The sequence below is a fragment of the Muscardinus avellanarius genome, assembly GCF_963383645.1.
Source record: "Muscardinus avellanarius genome assembly, chromosome: 1".
Lineage (NCBI taxonomy): Eukaryota > Metazoa > Chordata > Mammalia > Rodentia > Gliridae > Muscardinus > Muscardinus avellanarius.
Window position 1 is genome coordinate 181,325,142 of NC_137786.1, and position 22,435 is coordinate 181,347,576.

The 22,435-nt window shown below is 35.6% G+C and overlaps 2 protein-coding genes across 2 annotated transcripts in view; both read right to left on the bottom strand.

The window, feature by feature from the left end:
• Positions 1-22,435, bottom strand: part of LOC308259065 (olfactory receptor 52H1-like) — a gene marked incomplete at both ends in the record, with an annotated part of 349,856 nt that overhangs the window by 295,276 nt on the left and 32,145 nt on the right. The gene's annotated exons all lie outside the window — the stretch shown is intronic.
• Positions 12,112-16,379, bottom strand: LOC308272358 (olfactory receptor 52N2-like; the record flags this gene model as incomplete). Its single annotated transcript, XM_080709125.1, has 2 exons — positions 12,112-13,068; positions 16,347-16,379. 2 exons carry the CDS (start codon positions 16,377-16,379, stop codon positions 12,112-12,114), a joined length of 990 nt encoding a protein of 329 aa, XP_080565251.1.

The window sequence follows — 22,435 nt, forward strand, 5'->3', positions numbered from 1 at the left end:
TGTGTGTGTGTGTGTGTGTGTGTGTGTGTGTATGACTGCAAATTGAAACCACGATTGTTATACTTCTGAGCTACACCCCTGGCCACATTTTATTTTAATATTGATACAGGGTCTCACTAAGTTGATGAGAATCTCTCTAATTTGCTGAAGCTAGCCTTGAAAATGTGATTTTCCTGTCTCAGCCTCCAAGGTACTGGGATTACAGGTGTGTGCTACCACAGTAAGCCTCTCAGATAGTTTTAAGCTTGTTTCACAGATAGGGGGGATTCTTTTTCCTTTCTTATTCCCCAAACAAATGGTAATGTATTCTGGTAGAAGTGCAAAAGAAATTCTAAACAAGTTCCCAGCAAGAGGAAGACTCCTGCAAGGCAGGAGGCCCAAGACTATGCTCACATTGACCTTGCTTTGTATTTTGTGTTTTAATTGGATTAGTAATCAAGCCAAACGATCTAGGTGGTCTCAATGAGACATGTTGTTCTTTGCATCTGAAGATGTTACAGAAAAAAAGGGTATTAAGAAACCTGGGAATTGCTCAGAAATTTGTAAAGTTTCAAATAGTAAGAATCAGAGTAATAGAAATTGAAACAATTATAGTTGTTTATAGATGCTGAGGTTTTTTTTTTTTTTTTTGAGGAAAAGCCTGACATGATAGCTGCAAAATTAATTGGGTCAGCTTATTTGATAAAAGAGTGTCCTTGGTTGCCATTTCAGGGTGACAGAGCTTATCAATACACAGCCCCCCCCCCACCCCGCTCATATAGGAATGACAGAGGATGGAGAATGGATAGAAAAGGTTTAGGAAAAATGGGCTTGGGCACAAAAATAGACGTATGGAAAGGCTGGATAGGCAGAAACCTCCTTGGTGCCTGCTCACTAAAGCACAAAAGAATTTTCTTAGTTAATAATTTAATAGGTGTTATAGAAAAATAGATGTAGAGATTGTATGTCAGAAAAATAGAATAAATTTTGTGTGGATTTGGTGGTTAGGTTAGAAAAAATTTAAAAAAATATTTAGTGGTTAAAATAGATCATGTTTTAGAAGCAAAAATAGTAAGTATAGCATTTAGTAGTTAAGGATAAATTTAATTAAAGTTTATTATGAGTAACAGAGAGATCAGCCAGGCAGGGGCCCACCTTTTTGGTGTTTTTTGACCAAAGATCAAAAGAATTCAAGAAAATAAATTGTATACTTTGTATTTTAAAATATGAAACACAAAAATAAAATTCCTTGCACCCTTTAAAGATCTTTTATAATCTTTGTGTCCTTTCTAATGGAAAAGCCCCTTGTTTTCTGTACAGTTAATCTTGGATGTGAAAGTGCTCTGCAGCTATGCAGAATTACATTGTTATTCAGGTTAATATTAAACAGAATTGATTTTTGTGGCTAGGTAACCAGAATAACTTGTATAACGTTAATTTGGATGGTTTCAGGCATTTTTCCAAACATGATCTATGAGCTCATCAGGGTAGGTATGTGCTGAAAAATTTGTGTAAAAACATGTTTTGCCAAAAATTGTTAATATCAAATATTTCCATGTAAAAGCATATAAAAATAAAGCTTTGTCTCCAAATGGCAGAGTCATGCCTCCGAAAACAGCTTTCTCCCATTGCCCAAGTCTGACATTTCTTGCCCATCTTCGAAAACCCCTGAATCGGCCAGAGTTGGTCTTCAGCACTAAACTTCTAATCAACCATCTGTCAAATGCTTGTGTTTCCTCTGATAAAAGCTATAATTTTCTAAAAATATAAGTCTATAGGAACTACACAAACTCACCTTGGTGTTAGCAAAGACCAGGCAAGGGTGCATGACGGAGAGTCCTGGGCATCAGGAGTTCCACCACACTCAGGTTCTGCCTCTACCTGCACTGCTGCCCTTATGAAGACTCTTCAGACTCTAGCGTGTGCACCTGTTGGGTGTCTGCAGTCCAGTGCCTTGGGTAGAGGAAAAAATCCTTTGGGACTTTGAAGATAATTTTAACACTTATCAACTCTTTAAGCAGGAGGAAAACTACAGAAAAAACATGTCAGATTTGTATATCTTCTACCAGGTGTGATTTCTTTTCTGACTAAGGTTCTGATAGTCCTAAGGATTATTTTTCATTTATCTTGGTCACATATTAATTCCAACATAGCTCACCAACTACCATATATGTACATATGTATACAAATACATACATATTCACATACATCTCTATATATACAGATGTATTTTAAAAGGTTTTATGAGATAAAAAAGAGAATTATAAATATTATATAAATAATATAAAACTATGCTTATGCTTTGTCCTGAGTATATTGGTTAAATTAATGGATACATAAATTCATAGAAATGTTCATACATATAGCCAGCTGTGGTAAGGCATGCCTGTAACCCCAGTTCTTGGGAGGATGATACAGGAGAATTGCAGGTTTGAGGCCAGCCTCCGAAATGTAGCAAGACTCTCAGCAACCTAGTGAGAGCTTGTTTCAAAATGAAAGATTAAAATGGGCTTGGAGTATAGCTCATAGGTAGAATGTGCCTGGTTCAATCCCCAGTATAACACATACAAAAAAGGAAACATGCATAAACTCATGCACGCACTTGACAAAGTAGTTTTACATATATTTTGTTTACGTTTTGTTATCTGAGTTTTCTTTTTTATATTTTATTGTGGAAAAGATTGATTCTGATGACACTGCAAAAAATATTAAAATTATTTTTAAAATATTTATTGGTGCATTGTACTCATATATTTTAATGGGGTACATGATGATGGAGACATACATCCACACATCACCTAATTAGCCCTTACCCAATTCCGGCCCCATTCCCTCCCCCTCCCTCCTCATGTTTGGCTTAGTGATTGTTAATGCACATTATGTTTGTTACTGTACATCATGTGCATTGGAGAATTTCCCTCTTCTCCTCTCTCATCCCCTCAGTTAGGTCGCCTGATTTGCTCATCTATAGTATCTCCTTCTTTGTCTAGAGTTCCTTCTATGACCCAATTTCTTCCTAGCTTCTGAATATTAGGGAGAGCATAAAATTTCTTATATTTGTGACTGACTAATCTCACTTAGCATAATGTTCTCCAGTTCCATCCATTTCCCTGTAAATGACATAATTGTTTTTTCTTTATGGCTAGGTAAAATTATATTGTATACATGTCCCATAGTTTTGTAATGTATTCAACTGTTGATAGACATCTTGGCCGGATCCATAGTTTGGCATTTGTGAATTGTACAGCTATAAATATAGATATGCATGCAATGGTTTGGTAGTTTTGTTTCCATTATTTTGAGTAGATACCCAGAAGTGTTATTGCTGGATCATATGGTAAGTTTGTTCCCATTCTTCTGAGGATACTCCATACTGTTTTCCAAAGTGGTTACACTAATTTGCAATTCCAACAACAATGTATTAGAGTTCCCACTTCTCCACATCCTGGCCAACATTTGTTGTTTGTGTTTTGAGTGATTGCCATTCTAGTTGGAGTTAGGTGAAATCTCAGAGTAGTTTTGATTGGCATCTCTCTGACTGCTAATGATGTTGAACATTTTTTCATGCATTTATTGGCCATTGGAATTTCTTCTTTTGTGAAGTGTCTATAGTTCACTTGCCCATTTTGGGGTTGGGTTATTTGTTTTCTTAGAGCTGAGTTTCTTGAGTTGTCTGGATATTCTAGATATCATTCCTCTATCAGAGAAGTAGGTGGCAAAAAATCTCCCATTGTGTTGGCTCTCAACTGAGGTTCTTGATAGTGTCCTTTGCTGTACAAAAGGTCTTCAGTTTAATGCAATCTCACATATTGATTCATCTTTTAGTTTCTTGTACCTTTGGGGTCTTTTTGAGAAAAATTTTATCTGTGCCTATGTGTTGCAGTGTTGGACCTATGCCCTCTTTAATGAGCCTCAAGGTCTCTGTAAAATGATGTGTTTTCACTGCAGGTGATGAATATATGAAGATTTCTGCCAAATACAGAGCAAATGTTAAAAGTAATTTAAGTTCTTCGTATTTATTCAGTTGATTTTTAAAAAAAGGAGCCAAAAACATACCCTAGAAAAAAGAGAGCCTTTTAACAAGTGTTGCTGGGTAAACTGGATATCCATATGTAGAAGAATGAAATTATACCTCTCTCTCTCACCCTGCAAGAGTCAGTTTACAATGGATCAAAGACATAGAAATTAGACCAGAAATGTTGCAATTGTTAGAAGAAAGAACTAGGACCAACTTTCCAACATATAAGCACTAGGAGAGAGTCCCTCAAAAGACCCCCAAATCTCAGGAAATGAAACTGAGAATCAATAAATGGGATGAAATCAAGTTGAAAAGCTTTTGCATAACAACACCAAAAGTAAACAATAAGGAGTCTGAAGAGAGAACCTACAGATAGGAGAAACTCTTGGCCAGAATTCTTCTGATAGAGTACTGTATCTAGAATATATAAAGAACTTTAAAAATTCTAACACTAAAAAAGCAAACTATCCAAAAAATGGACAATTAAATTGAATAGATACATCTCAAAAGAAAAAAAAAATACAAAAGACCCATAAACATATAAGAGTAGTCAACATCATTAGCAATCAGGGAAATGCAAATCAAGACTACACTGAGATTTCATCAATAATATCAATAATCAAGAATACAAATAATAAATGCTGGTGAGGATGTGGGAATATGAGAAGTCATATACACTGTTGGTGGGACTTAAAATTAGTCTAACTACTATGGAGATCATTATTAAGATTCCTCACGACACTAGGAATGGAAGCACCATTTTACTCAGCTATACAACTTCTTGGAATCTTTTCAAAAGAACAAAAGTTCAGAATACTCTAGTGATACATGCATATCTATATTTATACAGTGCAATTCATAATAGCTTAATTAGGAAACCTAATATATCAACAGATTAATTAATAGTAAAAATGTAGATATACACAATGTAATTTTATGCAACCATAAAGAACAAAATTACATCATTTTTATAACAATGGATGTAACTAGAGTTTATTATCACTGAGATAAGCCAATCTCAAAAAGTAAAGGGTCAAGTGCTTTATTTTATATGGGGAAGGTGGAGAGAAAATAGGAAGAAAAAGTGACTAGATAATTAAGGGGAGTGATCAATAAGATAGTGGAAGGGATAGAGGGACAGACATTGGTAGTGGAAAAGAAAGAAGTGATGAAAAACATAATTCAAATTATGCTGTGCCTATGTATGAAGTATCACTGATAAACTCACTACTATTGATAGGGAGGGCAAGGGAGCAGAAGGGAAGGTGTGGAACCTGAAGAGAAACACACCAAAACCAGGTGCATGTTCGTTTGTATGATTTTGATGCCCACTATGATGTATAATTACAATGTACCAATTAAAATATTCAAAACATTTAAATAGGTTTTTATTCAAAGTGTGCCACAAAATCTTAAAAATTATAAAGTAAAGAATTTATTTGGCAAGTGTAGAAAGGTATAACTATTTGGCAGAAAATTCAACATTACCTTTCTAAGTTACACATGTACCAACTCTGTGAACCCCATAATTTAATTATTTGGCTTTTAATGAACACAAATTTAAAAAGTTTGTCCACAAAAAGACACATCTGAGTGTTCTTGTATCTCAACTATTTTAGTAAATAGACCATGAATGCATGGAATATTCATAATATGGCATGTAATTCAGAAAGAATAGAGAACAAACTCTAAATGCTATACTATAGATGAATCTCAAAAACACCAATTGAGCCAAATAACAGACACAAAATTTATATTATCATATAATAATATATGACTCCATTTATTTGAAGTCCGTAAGTAAACAAAACTAATCTTAAAATGATACAAAAGAAAAATGACACCCTCTTAGAAGGGATAATAACTCATAGGAGCAAGAGGAAAATATCTGAATAGACATATTTTTCTTCCTGATTTTGTAACATTGTATACATAGATTTATGTTACTTTCAAAATTTATCAAAGAGAACATAAGAAGTGAAAACTTTATTATGCATAATAGACTTTAGTGGAAAAAGTGGAAGCTATTAATGTAATTATGGTATAGAACATGTATAGTAAACATTATAGTTAATGAAATCTTAAATTCTTTTCTTCTGTGATCATACTACATCTAAGAATAATCACTTCTATTTAGCACTGAGATGAAGTTCCATGTAATGAGAGAAGGCAAAAATTGTAAGGATTATACATAAATAGCTAGAGTTAATTTTTGCAGAGTGATCATATGTAAATTATTAGCATTAATTCATTAACTTAACAATATCATTGGAATAAGGTTTGGAAAATAAAATAAATTTAATAATCTAGTAACAGAATAGTTAATTAAAATTAAAAACTGATACCATTTGCAATACTTAGAATACTTATTCTAAGTATTCAAAAACTTAAAATTTATTTTAATTAAGAATTTGGAAATCTTCATGAAATCCCTAAAAAAATTATGTTCTGAAATGGATGATCAATATGGCACAAAGATAATATCATCTCAATGGGATATATAAATCTAATGATATGTCAAATCCCACAATTTATTATTAATTTTTATTTTTAAAAAGGAGCTAGAGCTTAGATTATAATCTATTATGAAAAGCAAACTCACCAATATTGTATACAATATTAGTCCTCATGAATATGCTTTCTTGGCACCAAAAATTTTTATACTGTCTCTTCATTCTTTTTTTAATTTTTTTAAATTTTTTAATTGGTGCATTGTATTCATACATCTTAATGGGATGCAAGATGGTGGAGGCATACATGCACACATCACCCAATTAGCCTTTTCTTACCCAGTTCCCACCCCATTCCCTCCTCCTCCCTCCTTCTCATGCTTGGCTTAGTGACTGGCATTGATGTTTATTAAAGTACATCATGTACATTAGAGAATTCACCTCTTCCCCCCTCCCATACCCTCAGTTAGTTTCACCTTATTTGCTCATCTATAGAATCTCCTTCTCCATCTAGAGTTTTTCTTTATGTCTAGGTAAAGTTCCATTGTGTACATGTCCCATAGTTTTGTAATCCATTCATCTGTTGATGGACATCTTGGCTGGATCCATATTTTGGCAATGGTGAATTGTGCAGCTAGAAACATAAATATATATGCATTCGATTGGTATTTGGTTTCCATTCTTTTGAGTAAATACCCAGAAGTGCTATTACTGAATCATATGGTAAGTTTGTTCCCATTCTTCTAAGGATCCTTCATACTGTTTTCTAAAGTGGTTGCACTAATTTGCAATCTCACCAACAATGTAGTAGAGTTCCTACTTCTCTGCATTCTCACCAACATTTCTTGTTGTTTGTGTTTTGAGTGATTGCCATTCTAGTTGGAGTTAGGTGAAATCACAGGGTAATTTTGATTTGTACTTATCTGATTGCTAATAATATTGAGAACATTTTTTTGCATTTATTGGCCATTTGAACTTCTTCCTTCATGAAGTGTCTATTTAGTTCACTAGCACCGAGTTCTCTGTATATTCTAGATATTAGTCCTCTATCAGAGAAGTAGGTGCAAAAAAATCTTCTCCCATTGTGTTGGCTCTTGGCTGAGTTCTTGATAGTTTCTTTTGCTGTATAGGAGCCCTTCAGTTTAATGCAATCCCATATATTGATTTGCCTTTTAGTTTCTTATGCCTTTGGGGTCTATTTGAGAAAGATTTTATCAGTGCCTATATTTTGCAATGTTGGACCTATGCCCTCTTCAAGGAGCCTCAAGGTCTCTGGTCTAATTTCCAAGTCTTTGATCCATCTTAAATTGACTCCTATGCAGGTTGAGAGGGTGGGTTTTATTTCCATTTTTCTGTATATGGCTAACCAGTTTTACCAACATCATTTGTTAAACAGGCTATCTTTTTTCCAGTGTATGTTTTTGGCCCCTTTGTCAAAAATCAATTAGCTGTAAGTGTGTGGACTTATTTCTGAGTCTTCTATTCTGTTCCGCTGGTCTGTGTAACTCTTTTTGTGCCAATACCATGCATTTTTATTACTATGGCTTTGTAGTATAGTTTAAAGTCAGGTATTGTGATTCCTCCTGCATGGTTTTTATTGCTGAGAACTACTTTGGCTATTTTGTTATTTTTGTTCCAAATGAGTTTAAGGACTGATTTTTTTCTATGTCTTTGAGGAATAATCTTGGTAATTTATTTAGTATTGCATTAAATATATAGATTACTTTTGGAAGTATGGCCATTTGGATGTTTATTCTGCCTATTCATGAACATAAAAGATATTTTCATCTTCTAAGGTCTTTGTTGATTCATTTTTTCAGTATTTTATAATATTCTTTATAGAGATCTTTTACCTCCTTGGTTAAGTTTATTCCTAAGTATTTTTTTTGTGTGTGTGTGGGGGGGGGATCCTGAATGGAAGTGGGTTCTGGATTTCTTTTTCAGTGGATTTATGGCTGGTGTACAGAAAAGCTCCTGAATTTTTAAGATTGATTTTGTACCAGATAGTCTGCTAAATTTGTTGATAAGTCCTATAAGCCTTTTGTTTGAGTTTGTTGGGTCGTCTTAGTATCATGTCATCTGCAAATAGTGAAAGTTTGAGTTTTTCTTTTCCTATTTGTACTACTCTTTTGATTTCCTTTTCTTTTCTTATTGTTTTGGCTAGAGTTTCAAGTACTATATTGAAAATAAGTAATGATAATGGACATTCTTGTCTTGTTTCTGTTTTTACGGGAAATTCTCAAAGTGTTTTCCCATTTAATATGATGTTATAGAAGAGCTAATCCCGATTATCTCAACCTATTTCATGAAATAGAAAAAACAGAACCCTCCCAAATACATTCTATGAAGCCAACATCACATTAATACCAAAACCAAATAAAGACAGCCTCAGGAAGGACAACTACAAGTCTATATCTTTGATAAACTCGGATGCTAAGCTGCTAAACAAAATACTAGAAACACAGATTCAAAACCACATCAAGAAAATCATATGCCATGACCAAGTAGTGTTCATCCTAGGGATGCAAAGCTGGTTAAACATAGTAAAAATCAATTCATGTAATTCATGACATAAAGAGAACCAAAGACAAAAATCACACGATCATTTCAATAGATACTGAAAAAGCATTTGACAAAATTCAATACCCACTTATGCTAAAAGCACTGCAGAGAATCAGAAGAAACATATCTCAACATCATAAGTGCCTCTTCATTCTTTATATTTATTTTCTCTTAATATTTTAATTTCATTTTCTTTACTACATCATATATCAGTTTTTCATGTTTGCCTTCACTATTACTATTTTAAAAGCATACCAACTATTTTCTGTAATTGTAGATATTAGTGTTTTCTTTGTTTGTTGTACTGAGAATTGAATTCTGGGTTAATTCTACCTCTGTGCTACATGCCCAGTTCTTTCTATTTTTTATTTTGAAACAGCATCTTCCCAAGTTACTGTGCACTGACCTCAAACCTCCAGTCCTCCTGTCTGTACCTCCCAAACACCAGATATAGGTGTTCACCACCCTGTCCAGTGATCTTAGTGTTTTTATCATGTACTTGCTTTGATAATTAAACTTTTACTTGATATTTATTGTTTGGTGTCATTCTGTTATCATCTTACCCTTGATTATGACCATATTAAGCATATCTGCCATTATTTATTTCAAAACCTTTTTCTTTTTAAAAATTTTTTATTGGTGCATTGTAGTCATATATCTTAATGGTATAAAAAAACTTGTGTAGACATACATGCACACATCACCAGTTAGCCCTTACTCAATCCCCACCCCATTCCCTCCCCATCCCTCCTTCCCATGCTTGGCTTAGTGACTGACTTTGATATGTTTAAGTACATCATGTGCTTTAGAGAGTTTCCCTCTTCCCCCTCCTATACCCTCAGGTCTTTCAAAGATCATAAGAAATTATATCCATTTTGTGACGTATTTTTTTGTACTGAAGATGGAACCCAGAGGCTTTCTATCTCTGGGCTATACTTCCAGACCTATTTTTTTATATTTTATTTGGAAACAGGGTCTCAATAAGTTGCTGAGAGCCTCACTAATAGCTGAGGCTGGCTTCCAACCTGTGCAATCCTCCTGTCTCAGCCTCCCAAGCGCTGGGATTACAAGCATTTTCCACCATGCCTAGCTTTTTGAAATTATATCCATTTTGAAAGACTATTTAAATAATCTGTTTTAGTCTCAGCGCAAATATGTCATACACTTGGTAATCCTTTTGTTCTACTACATGTGATTTTTTTTTTTTTTTTTTGGTGGTACCGGGGGTGGAACCCAGAGGCTTTCTACCTCTGGGCTATACTCCCAGGCCTATTTTATATTTTATTTGGAAACAGGGTCTCACTAAGTAGCTGAGAGCCTCACTAAGTAGCTGAGGCTGGCTTCGAACCTGTGCAATCCTCCTGTCTCAGCCTCCCAAGCTCAGGGATTACAAGTGTGTGCCACCACGTCCGGCTACTACATGTGATTTATCCCTTATTCTTTATTGGGATATTTTTATAGGCTAGACATAATTATTATTACTTGTTAAGGTATTTCAGTCCCTCTTTGTTCATCTTCATTTAGAATTAGATCTGTCTGTAAACATGGATAATAAAATTGCATTATTTCTTTCTAATTATCCCTCCCAAACACAGACATAAATTTCAGTTTGATCATGTTTGCATGTGGCTTAATTGAGAAGCCTGATAACAAAATCTACCAAATCCAAAACATAATTTCAAGACATAGCAACTTTAATGATGATAAGTTTATCATTTGCATTACATATTGACTCTTTTATATTGTTGGTAAATTTTTTTAAAAAAATCTTCTTGTTTTACCTCTAAACATGTAAAAATATATTGCAAAATACATAATGTGATGAATATATTTCACAACCATTTGATCATATATAACATGATATTAAATGTGTCCTTTATATTATAGATCAGAATTTAATTTCATCAACATAATTATTATCTCTATAAACTTAATTGTTTATAACCATTTTCTGAGAACATTTTACCTATTGCTTCAATTTTTCTTTAGATTATATCTTAATCTTTCTCACTCTTCAATCTTGTGAATTTTGAATATCACCTTCGAATTTTTACTCCCTTTATTTTTTGCTCTGAAAATCTAAAGAGACACTTGTTTTCATTATCCTTGTCTATTACATTAAAGTTTGGAAAAGCAGGCAAGGCCACACTGCCTTGCTTAGCAAAGTATATAAATTTTCTTTATTTATTTCCCTTTCTCTACTTAATAGTTGTCAAGTAATATTTATTGCTTCTTTAACAATTATTAGTATTAACTACAAGGAGTTCTTCCCAGATTGTGATGAACCTCAGTAACCATATTTAAAGATCATTGATTTTAATACACACTGATCCATTGATAAAAAGTCAAATAATTACTCAGGAAGCAGAATGTCAGTGGATAACAAGCAGGCTGACTATTTTTCTCTAAAGTAATACAAAGTTCACAGAAATAGGGAACAGAAAAGATAGCAGGATGCTTGGAATCCAGTACAGACATTCTGGGACAGTGTTTCCTGCTCCCTGTAACAATGGGATGACGTGTATCTGTGCTTCTCCAATGTTCTGGATTCTCTGTAGGTAACCTGACAGCCACAGTCCTTTCCCAGCAGTCCCCACAGTGCATGCTTGGACCATAGTGCATGCACTGCTGAGGTTAGTGAGGCTAGGTTTTCCAACTACTCTGTTCTGTATGTGCATAGATGAATTATGTGCACAGTATAATGTTCCCTGATAGGTTTTATTTTTTAATTTCAAAAGAGAGGTGTTGGCCAGGATTGAGGGTTCAGACCTACAATCCCAGTTCTTGGGAGGCTAAGACCAAAAGATTTCCAGTTTAAGGTCAGCCTCAGCAATTTATCATGACCCTGTTTCCAAATTAAAAAAAAAAAATCAGTCTGGGGGTATAGCTCAGAGGTAGAATGCCCCTAAATTCAACCCCTAGTATCTCACACATACACACACCAATGGTCTTGAATTAAACATTCTGATTAGTTCATAAATTGTATGGTAGAATATTCACCAGAGTTTTCTCTTGAGCCCATAGTTTTGAATTTTGCATTTCCTTTTCCCCTTGAAAACTTTCTCAATCTTTAGATGAAATGTATAATTCTTTATCATGGATTTATTTCATTCTTGAAATACTTTTCTCCCTTAAGAACAATTGGATCACACCTTCACGGATCTGCTTGGTCTTCACCCCATAAACAATTGGATTCAGTGTGGGTGGCAGCAGGAGGTAGAGGTTGGCTATAAGAATGTGAACATGATGCGGTATGGTGCATTCTCCAAAGCGGTGAGTGAAGAAGTTGAAGAAGGCTGGGACATAGGTGATGACAATAGCACATACGTGTGATGTACAGGTACTGAAGGCTTTGTGGCGGGCATCTGCAGATGACAGGCTCACGACAGCACGGATGATCATGGTATAAGACATGGAGATACAGGACATGTCAAAGCCCCCGATCAGCACGGCAGCTATGAGACCATAGATAACATTAATCTTGATGTTGCCGCAGGATAGCTTAGCCACAGACATGTGGTCACAATAGGTGTGGTGGATGAGGTTACCCCTGCAGTAGGGAAGGCGCTTGATCAGGAAAGTAAATGGGATCATGAGCAACATACTTCGAAGCAAGGTGGCCAACCCGACCTTGATAACGACAGTGTTGGTGAGGATGGTGGAATAGCGTAGAGGGTAGCAAATGGCCACATAGCGGTCCAGAGCCATGAGCATGAGCACGCCAGACTCCAGGCCTGTCAGCATGTGGATGAAAAACATCTGCGCAAGGCAAGCATTGAAGTCAATTTCCTTGAGACTAAACCAAAAGATGCAGAGCATCTTGGGGACAAATGAAGTGCATCCCGAAACATCTGTGATGGACAGCAAGGCTAGAAAGTAATACATGGGACGGTGGAGGGCCTCCTCATGGCTGATGAGATAGATAAGCCCACAGTTCCCCACCACTGCGATAATGTACATGAAGCAAAATGGCAAGGAGATCCAGACATGTGATGCTTCAAGCCCAGGAATCCCACTGAGGATAAAGTATCTTGGGGTCAGGCTGGAGCTGTTGACCTCCTACATGGTGATCAATTAGAAAGCATGTTACTTTCCATGCCAGTAGAGGTACAAGAAGAGACTAGTGAGATTATTTTTCTCCGGAGACAGCATGTATTTTGTGCAATGTAAATAATAAATTTAGAGAAAAGTACAGTTTTGGTGCTCAGACTATATTATTTGATCCTTCTGAGCATTCAAAAGTCTGTTATTAAATCAAATAAAAATGTAAAAATAGGTCTGGGAGTGTAGCCCAGAGGTAGAAGGGCTTCCAGGAACCCCAGTACCACCAAAATAAATAAATAAATAAATAATAAATAATAAAAAATAATAAAAATAAATAAATTTTTCCGTAGTTGTTATTTTAGATGACCAATCTGAGTTACTCATTTTCTCATAGAATTGTATGTTTTATTACAATTTCTCTCCTCTCTAGTGAGATTTAGCCTAGGGTTTCTTTATTTTTTCTTTAACTACTAAATTGAATTAATGAATTGAATTAATGAAGAACTTTTCAAAGTGGTGATATATAATCTCAAGTGTAAAATAAGTAAAGAAAAATCTTCTGGAAAGCAGGATAATAGTAGAACTGAGTATTTTTCTTCCTTTTTTCGGTGTTACTAGAGATTGAACCCAGAGGTATTCTGCCTCCCATCTACACCCCAACCCTTTTATTTTTCACTTTGAAACAGGATCTCATTAAGTTCCTGGGACTGGCCTCAAACCTTCTATTCTCCTGTCTCAGCAAACTTTGGGATTACAAGGGTGTACCACCCACCCAGCTGCAACTGAGTGCTTTTAAGGCATTTTTCTCACTTGTAAAATATTCTTAACATTAAGTAGAGTAAGCTATGAAAATGTCAGCACTACTTAGACTATAAAGAACAAAATATACAGTACTATCTTAATTATTTTAATATTTTTAGAATTATACTTTACAAAATAAATGTAAAACATAATGTTATTTTTAGCCATCCCTTAACACCTTCTATATCCTTCCACCTCACTCACTCACATCGACATATTTATATTCATTTACAAAATCTTCACAATTAGGACATTTTGAAATCTCTGACCATGTCCCCACTATCCTGACTCCACCCTTGTCAGTCCATACATACCAACTGGCCGTGTCTCAAACTCAGCAAATTGTGTTCTTCAGGATATTTTCACTGCTTGCTGTGTCCTTCCTAAGATATGACCTTGGCATGTACCTTCAACAGCGCTAGCTCTCCACTCACTAAACTTTCCCTTCTCCCAATTTTAAAAAATTTTTGTTGGTGCATTGTATCCATACATCATAATGAGATTAAAAAAAAACTTGCATAGACATACATACATACATACTTGCATAGACATACATGCACACATCACCCAGTTAGCCCTTACACAATCCCCACTCCATTCCCTCCCCACCCCTCCTTCCCATGCTTGGCTGAGTGGTTGACATTGATATGTTTGTTTAAGTACATCATGAGCTTTAGAGAGTTTCCTTCTTCCCCCCTCCCATCCCCTCAGTTAGGTCGCCTTATTTGCTCCTCTATAGTATCTCCTCTTTCACCTAGAGTCCCTCCTATGACCCATTTCTCCTTAGCTTTCACATATTAGGGAAAACATCCGATTTCTTATTTTTTGTGACTGACTAATCTCGCTTATTTTAAATTAAAACTTCCCAAACCCCACCCATGTTGGCATAACATGTCCTTTCCCAGCATTTCCATACTCCACAGAAGTCAGCATTGCCTGTTGCCCCTCAGTAGAATGCAACATCTCTATGCATCGGGATTTCTGTCTACTTTGTTGACTACTGTATCTCTGCATATGAAAAAAAATTTATAATGAATAAATTTATCAATAAATTTCAAAGCCTCCTTTTGTCCTGTTCTTCCTCTTTGTATATAAATACCTTAACAAACTAGTATTAAACATTGAAAAAATCGGAATGCATCTGGAAGAAGGCAAATGTGATTTCAAGATGGCTTAACCTTAAAAGTTTTTAAAAACAAATGAAATTACAGCTGTTAAGAATTAGGAGGCTAGGTATGGTGGCACAAGCTTTAATCCCAGCATCTGGGAGACTGAGACAGGAGGATCATGGTTTACGGACAGCCTCAGCTACTTAGTGAGGCCCTTTGCAACTCAGTGAGACCCTGTTTCAAAATAAAGAATAAAAATTGGGCTTGGAGTATAGCTCAGAGGTAAAATGTCCCTGGGTTCCATCCTCAGTACCTCAAAAAAAAAAAAAAAAGGAATTAGAAAGTGAGCCAGGAATGGTAATTCAAGTCTGTAATCCCAGGACTTGTGAGGCTGAGACAGGAGGAATGTAGGTTCAAGGTGAGCCTTAGCTATTTAGTGAGACCATCAGCAGCTTAGTGGAACCCTGCTTCAAAATAAAAATAGGGCTGGGAATGTAGCTAGAGCTAGAATGCCTCTGGGTTCAATACCTAGCAAAATTATTAATAATAATTAATAATAATAATGAAATGTATGTAAGAAATGCATACAATTGCCTTTTGAATTATCTCACATACTCTAAAGGAATATAAGACAGTGAAAGTTCAGAGAAAATAGATTCAGTTTCAAGTAATGTTGTTCGTACATGCAAATAAAATATCCTTGGAAGATAATGAGATCATTGTCATCAAATGTATTTCAGCAAAGGAAAAATGACATGTGTCATGAGTGTGATTGTTTAGAAGTGGGATGCACAAGCAATGGAACTCCTCGTAACTTCCACACCAATTCATTTTCTTTTATTTTTAAGTAGTTTATTAGTGCATTGCAATTACACCTAATAATAAATTTCGATGTGTGATTAAAACATACATGTATACAGCTATTGATATATTTCCCCCCACATCCTACCCCACCTTTCCCTCCCCTTCCTACACAAGGTAGTGAGATTGATATTAATACCTTCGCATGTTGCCATAGTATTATTTGAACTCTTTCCTTCAGTCATCCCTCTTCCCCTCTCTAGCTCTCTACCTTAATATACTCTAACTACTCTCTCTCTCTCTCTCTCTCTCTCTCTCTCTCTCTCTCTCTCTCTCTCTCTCTCTCTCCATTATTTAATGCCTTTTATGGTTCCTGTTTTATCTCTAGCTACCAATTCATTTCATTGGCAAAAGTCTTACCACTTCATAAGGAAAACTTCTTACCTATGGAAAGCAGAGAAGTGTGTTTTTATTCTATTATTGTACAAAAAATAAGCTTTTCTATAACTATTTATCCCTTCTGTTAAGTAGCAATATTTTCAAATATCTGTTTTTGTTTTCCTCTGAATCATCCAAACTCACCCTGAAGCCAGATGTTTTAAAGTTTCCATTCATGACTGATAACACTCAGAAACTCTGTGTTATACTAATTCTGGACTCTATATAACAAAACAATATTTCCTCTGGGGATTTTCCAAGCAAATAGACAAATTTTGTATGAGTACTGCAGGTAGAGGTCCCCTAGGACTCTGATGAGGAGGAGGTAAAATAGGCTCTGTGAAAACTAAATCTATATTTAGAATACAGTGGAAGATGGGCAGGAGAGCTGAAATTTTTGCAAAGTTTTTATGCAAAGTGTCTGGTGCTCAATGAATTGTAAACTAGAAAACTAGAAATTATATCTGACTACCCTTGCTTCTCAACCCCAGTTGTTTTCACGGCATTATCTGCATGGACCGTATGTAGAAATTCAGAGCTTTCTCAGAAATACTGAGCAGCTGGGCACAGTGGGGCATGCCTGTAATCCCAGTACCTAGGAGGTTGAGACAGGAAGATTGCAGGTTCAAGATCAGCCTCAGCAACTTAGCAAAGCTCTCAGCAACTTAGTGAGACTATGTTCCAAATAAAACAAAATAGGGCTGGGGGTATAACTCAGAGGGAGAATGTCCCTGGGTTGGTTGACTCCTCATTCACACACACACACACACACACACACACACACACACACACACACACACATTCACACACAATTGAGTAAGCAATTTTAAGCATCTTTTATGCTACAGACTCATTAAAATATATATTCTGCAAAAGGGCCAGTTTTATATTCTTTTGGAACATTGCACTGTTAAAATGCATTGCTTCTTCATTCTCATCCCTCCCTTCCTTAATAGAAATATATCTCTCTTTAAGGTTGTAATTCCGCCGAGCGTGGTGGCACACGCTTGTAATCCCAGCATTCGGGAGGCTGAGACCGGAGGATTGCGGTTCGCGGACAGCCTCAGCTACTTAGTGAGGCCTTCTGCAACTCAGTAAAACCTGGTATCAAAATAAAGAATAAAAAATAGGGCAGGGGTGTAGCTCGGAGGTCAAATGCCCCTGGGTTCCATCCCCAGAACTGCAAAAAAATAAAAATAAAAAAAAATAAAAAGATAATGTTATAATTCCCTCTAATGTATGTGATGTACATTCACAAACATATCAAAGTCAATCACTAAGCCAAACAGGAGAAGGAAGGAGAGGGAGAGGAGTGGGGCAGGAACTGAGGAAGGGCTACATGAGTGATACGTCCATGTAGGCCTCTACCATCTCGTGCCCCAGTAAGATGTATGACTACAGTGCACCAATAAAAAATAAATAAAAATAAAGTTGTAACTCCATATGGTAGATCTTGAATATACCTAAGGAAACCTAACTCTGGATTGGAGTGCTCCCCAAAGTAAACATATTTCTTATAAGAAAACAAGGAATACTGTGACTGGGGTTTCATCTCATATCTTGGCTTTGTAGTAGTGCAGAGAGCTGTCTATAGGAAGGTGAAAACCAGAAGGAGGGATCTGGTGTCATTGAACATTTTTCTTCTAGAATAGGCAGCTAAAATGGGCAGAAATTCAGAAAAATCAAGATTTTCTTTGGCAGAAAACTAATCTACTTATAAAAACGAACTGTAGACCAGAGTTTCATTGCAGATGAAAGGCCTTAATTACTAGAAACACAGTATATTATGGAGTTGATCTCAAAGTAGTATTATGAATATTGAGATAACTCATCTAAGTATGATAATATATATTTTCTTTACTTCTATTAATATTAAAACAATATGATAAGCTGGGCGTGGTGATGCACACTTGTAATCCCCGCACTTGGGAGGCTGAGACAGGAGGATCACACAGGTTCAAAGCCAGCCTCAGCTACTTAGTGAGGCTCTCAGCAACCTAGTGAGACCCTGTTTCCAAATAAAATATAAAATAGGTCTGGGAGTATAGCCCGGAGGTAGAAAGCCCCTGGGTTCCACCTCCAGTACCACCAAAAATAATAAATAAATAAATAAATAAATAATAAATAAATAAACAATATGATAGATGTTTAAATATGATCCTAAACAAACTTCTATTTCTAAGGTATATTTTCATTAGCTATGAATTATTATCCATTATGGCATTACTACATTCAATTAGTTAATAAAAATATCTTGTTTTGGATTTTTACATCTGTATTAATAATATATAGGGCTATAACTTTTCTTTATAATTTTTTTGTGGTACTGGGAATTGAATGTAGGGACATTCTTCCTCCAGGCTATACTCCCAGCCCTTTTTATATTTTTTTTCTATTTTAAAACAGGGTCTCATTAAGCTGCTGAGGGCCTCAGTTAGTGCTGAGACTGGTCTCAAACCTACAGTCCTCCTGTCTCAGCTTCCAAATACTGGGATTACAGGCATGTACTACCATACCTGGATTTTATGTATTTGCAATGTTTTGAAATTAAGGTTATGTGACTTCGTTAAAAATATTTGGAAGTGTTTCATTTTTAGTCTCTTGGTTTTGCTTTTGTTTGGTTTTTGCTTTTATTTGCTGTGGTTCTGGGGATCAAAATCAAAGCTTCATACTGGGCAAGCACTCTACCACTGAGCTATATTCCTATCCCTATTCTCTAGTTTTTAAAAGGGATTTTTTTTTTGGTCTTTTTGGAATTGGGAATTGAACACACAGCGCTGCACCTGCAAAGTAGGTGCTTTGCCACTGAGCTACATCCCAGCCCCAGAATTAATTATTTTTATACACATTTATTGGTGTGTTGTAATTAAACATGATAGTGAAGTTCATTTTTTTTTTTTTTTGGTGGTACTGGGGATGAAACCCAGGGGCCTTCTACTTCTGGGCTACACTCCCAGACCTATTTTATATTTTTATTTGGAAATAGGGTCTGTTAAGCCAGCTGAGGCTGGATTCAAACCTGTGGGATCCTCCTGTCTCAGCCTCCCAAGCGTGGGGATTACAAGCGTGCGCCACCACGCCTGGCTCATAGTGAAATTCAAAGTCATAAAAAAAACATGTACACAGTTCTTGGTGTGTTTCCCTTCAGTCCCATCTACTACCTGCCTCTCACCACACACACAATAGGGAGATTGGCATTGATTCCTTCACACATGTTCATGGCATAATTTGTTTCTTTCACCAATTCTTTTTCCCTTCCTTGCCTCCATCTCCCTGTTCCCTTACACCATTCTACTGGCCACTCTCTTTAATTATATAAAGTATATAAAGGAGGCTATTTTTTATTTAAATACTGAAAGAATTTACCACTTATGTCATCTGGATATGGTGATTTATGTTTTTGTAGAAACAATTATTTATATATTCTATGTCTGTAGCAAAAATAGACCTCTTTAGAATTTTTCCTGTCTTTCCTTGTCAGTTTTAGTAATTATATATTTTAAGGTATTTATACATTTCACCCACCTTGTTGTTGAAAAGTGTTGGCCACTTTTACTTGAATTATAAAATGATAGCCCCAAGTTTTGGGGACATTATAGAGGAAGTCTCTATATGTTAGAGAGTTGGCCCTATACCCTCTTCTAGTAATTTCCGTCTCTGTCTAATTTCTAGTTATTTTATCCATCTTGTGTTAACTCTTAGGCAAAGTGAGAGATTGGTGTTAAATCCTTTTTTCTACATATGGATAAACAGTTTTCCTAACACCATTTTTTGGAAAGGTTGCTTTTTTCCAGTGTATGTTTTTTGTGCCTTTGTCAAAATCAATTTGCTATAAGTGCAAGGATTTGTTTCTGTATCTTCTATTCTGTTCCACTGACCTATATGTATGTTTTTGTACAAACATCATGCTTTTTATCATGTTTTTATTACTGTAACTCTAGTATAATTTAAAATAAGAAACTGTGATGCTTCCCAAAACTCAAGAAATAGAAATGAGAAACAATAAATTAAATCAGAAAGCATTAAATTATAAAGCTTACATGCTGTAAAGGAAACAAAAGTTTGAAGAGAAAGCCTATAGAATGGGAGAAATTCTGCCAGATACTCCTCTGTAAAGGACTAGTATCTAGAATATACAAAAAACTTAAAAAACTTAGCACCATAGGGAAAACTCTAGACAAAGAAGGAGAAACCATAGATGACAAAATAAGGCTACCTAAATGAGGGTAATGGGAGGGAGAAAAGGAAAATTCCCTAATATACATGATATAAATTCTCAAAAATATCAAAGTCAATCACTAAGCCAAACATGAGAAAGAGGGAGGGGGAAAGAATTGGAGTGGGAATTGGCTAAGAGCTAAAAGAAGGATGTGTGCCTGTATGCCTCTACTATCTTATACCCCAATAAGAGGTATGACTACCATGCACCAATAAAAAATTAAAGAATAAATAAAAATATTTTAAAGCTTATGTTATATGTAATATGAGTAAAATATAATCAACCACTGGAACATAGGATGTGATAATGTCAATAAAATATTTTAGCAAATATCATGGCAATAAATATGACTAATAATCATAGTATCCATGTTGTTTGATATTAGACTTGATATCTAGTTAATAATTCTGTAATAATAAAATTATATTTAATAATAAAATCTAAAAACACCAAAAAAATCAAACAACCCAGTCCAAAAATAAGCAACTAGCCAAGGGTGGCACGTGCTTGTAATCCCAGCATTTGGGAGGCTGAGACAGGAGGATTGTGGTTCGTGGACAGCCTCAGCTACTTAGTGAGGCGCTTTGCAACTCAGTGAGACCCTGTTTCAAAATAAAGAATAAAATATAGGGCTGAGGGTGTAGCTCAGAAGTAGAATGCCCCAGGCTCCATCCCAAGTACTGCAAAAAAAAAAAAAAAATGGGCAACTGAAATAGTCATTTCTCAAAAGAAGAAATACAAATGGTCAAAAATATATGAAAATATCAATATCATTAGCAATCAGGGAAATACATACCAAAAGATTTTTATCTAACTCCAGTTAGAATGGCAACCATCAAGAATACAAATAGCCAGGTGTGGTAGTACATGCTTGTAATCCCAGTACTTGAAAGATGGAGACAGTAAGGACCCCAGATTTGAGGCCAGTCTCATCTAGTGAGATTCTCAGTAACCTAGAAAGACCCTCTTTCAAAATAAAAAGAGGGTAGGTAGCCTGGAGGTTCCATGTTCATGTTCATGGTTAGGCAGAATAAATATTATCCATGTTCATGAATGGAAAGAATAAATATTATCAAAATGGCCATACTTCCAAAAGTGATCTACAGATTAAACGCAATGCACATTAAACTACCAAGATCATTCCTCACAGACATAGAAAAATCAGTCCTTAAGTTTATTTGGAATAACAGAATGCCCAGAATAGCCAACGTAGTTCTCAGCAACAAAAACCATGCAGGAGGAATCACAATACCTGACTTTGAACTATACTACAAAGCCATTGTAATAAAAACAGCATGGTACTGGCACAAAAACAGATACACAGACCAATGGAGCAGAATAGAAGACCCAGAAACAAGTCCACACACTTTCAGCCAATTGATTTTTGACAAAGGGGCCATAAACACACTGGCAAAAAGATAGCCTCTTCAACAAATGGTGTTGGCAAAACTGGTTAACCATATGCAGAAAATCGGAAATTAATCCCGCTTTCTCACCCTGCACAAGAGTCAATTCAAGATGGATCAAAGACTTGAATTACATTTCAATCAAGTTGATTTTAAAAACTTGTAGCCAGAGGTGCAATGGCGCATGCTTGTAATCCTGGGGCTTGGGAGGCGGAGACAGGAGGATCGTGCTGATTCCAAGCCAGCCTCCAGCCTCCTTGGCTTAAGGGACCCTGTTTCCAAATAAAAATGTAAAATAGGTCTAGGAGTGTAGCCCGGAGGGTAGAAGGGTTTCCAGAAACCCCAGTACCAACCACACACACACACACACACACACACACACACACACACACACTAATGTAAATTATTGTTTCCGATAAAATGAGGAATATTCATATCATCCAATATGTGCAAATCCATGATGTCATAAAATTTAAAATATATTTGTAAGAAATAGTAACTAATCTTGGAATAAAGTGAACATCTCTTAAATAATTAAGACTATCTGTAGAAGTCTATAGCAAACATTATACACAATAATCATTTTATGTTAATTTGGGATTATTTTA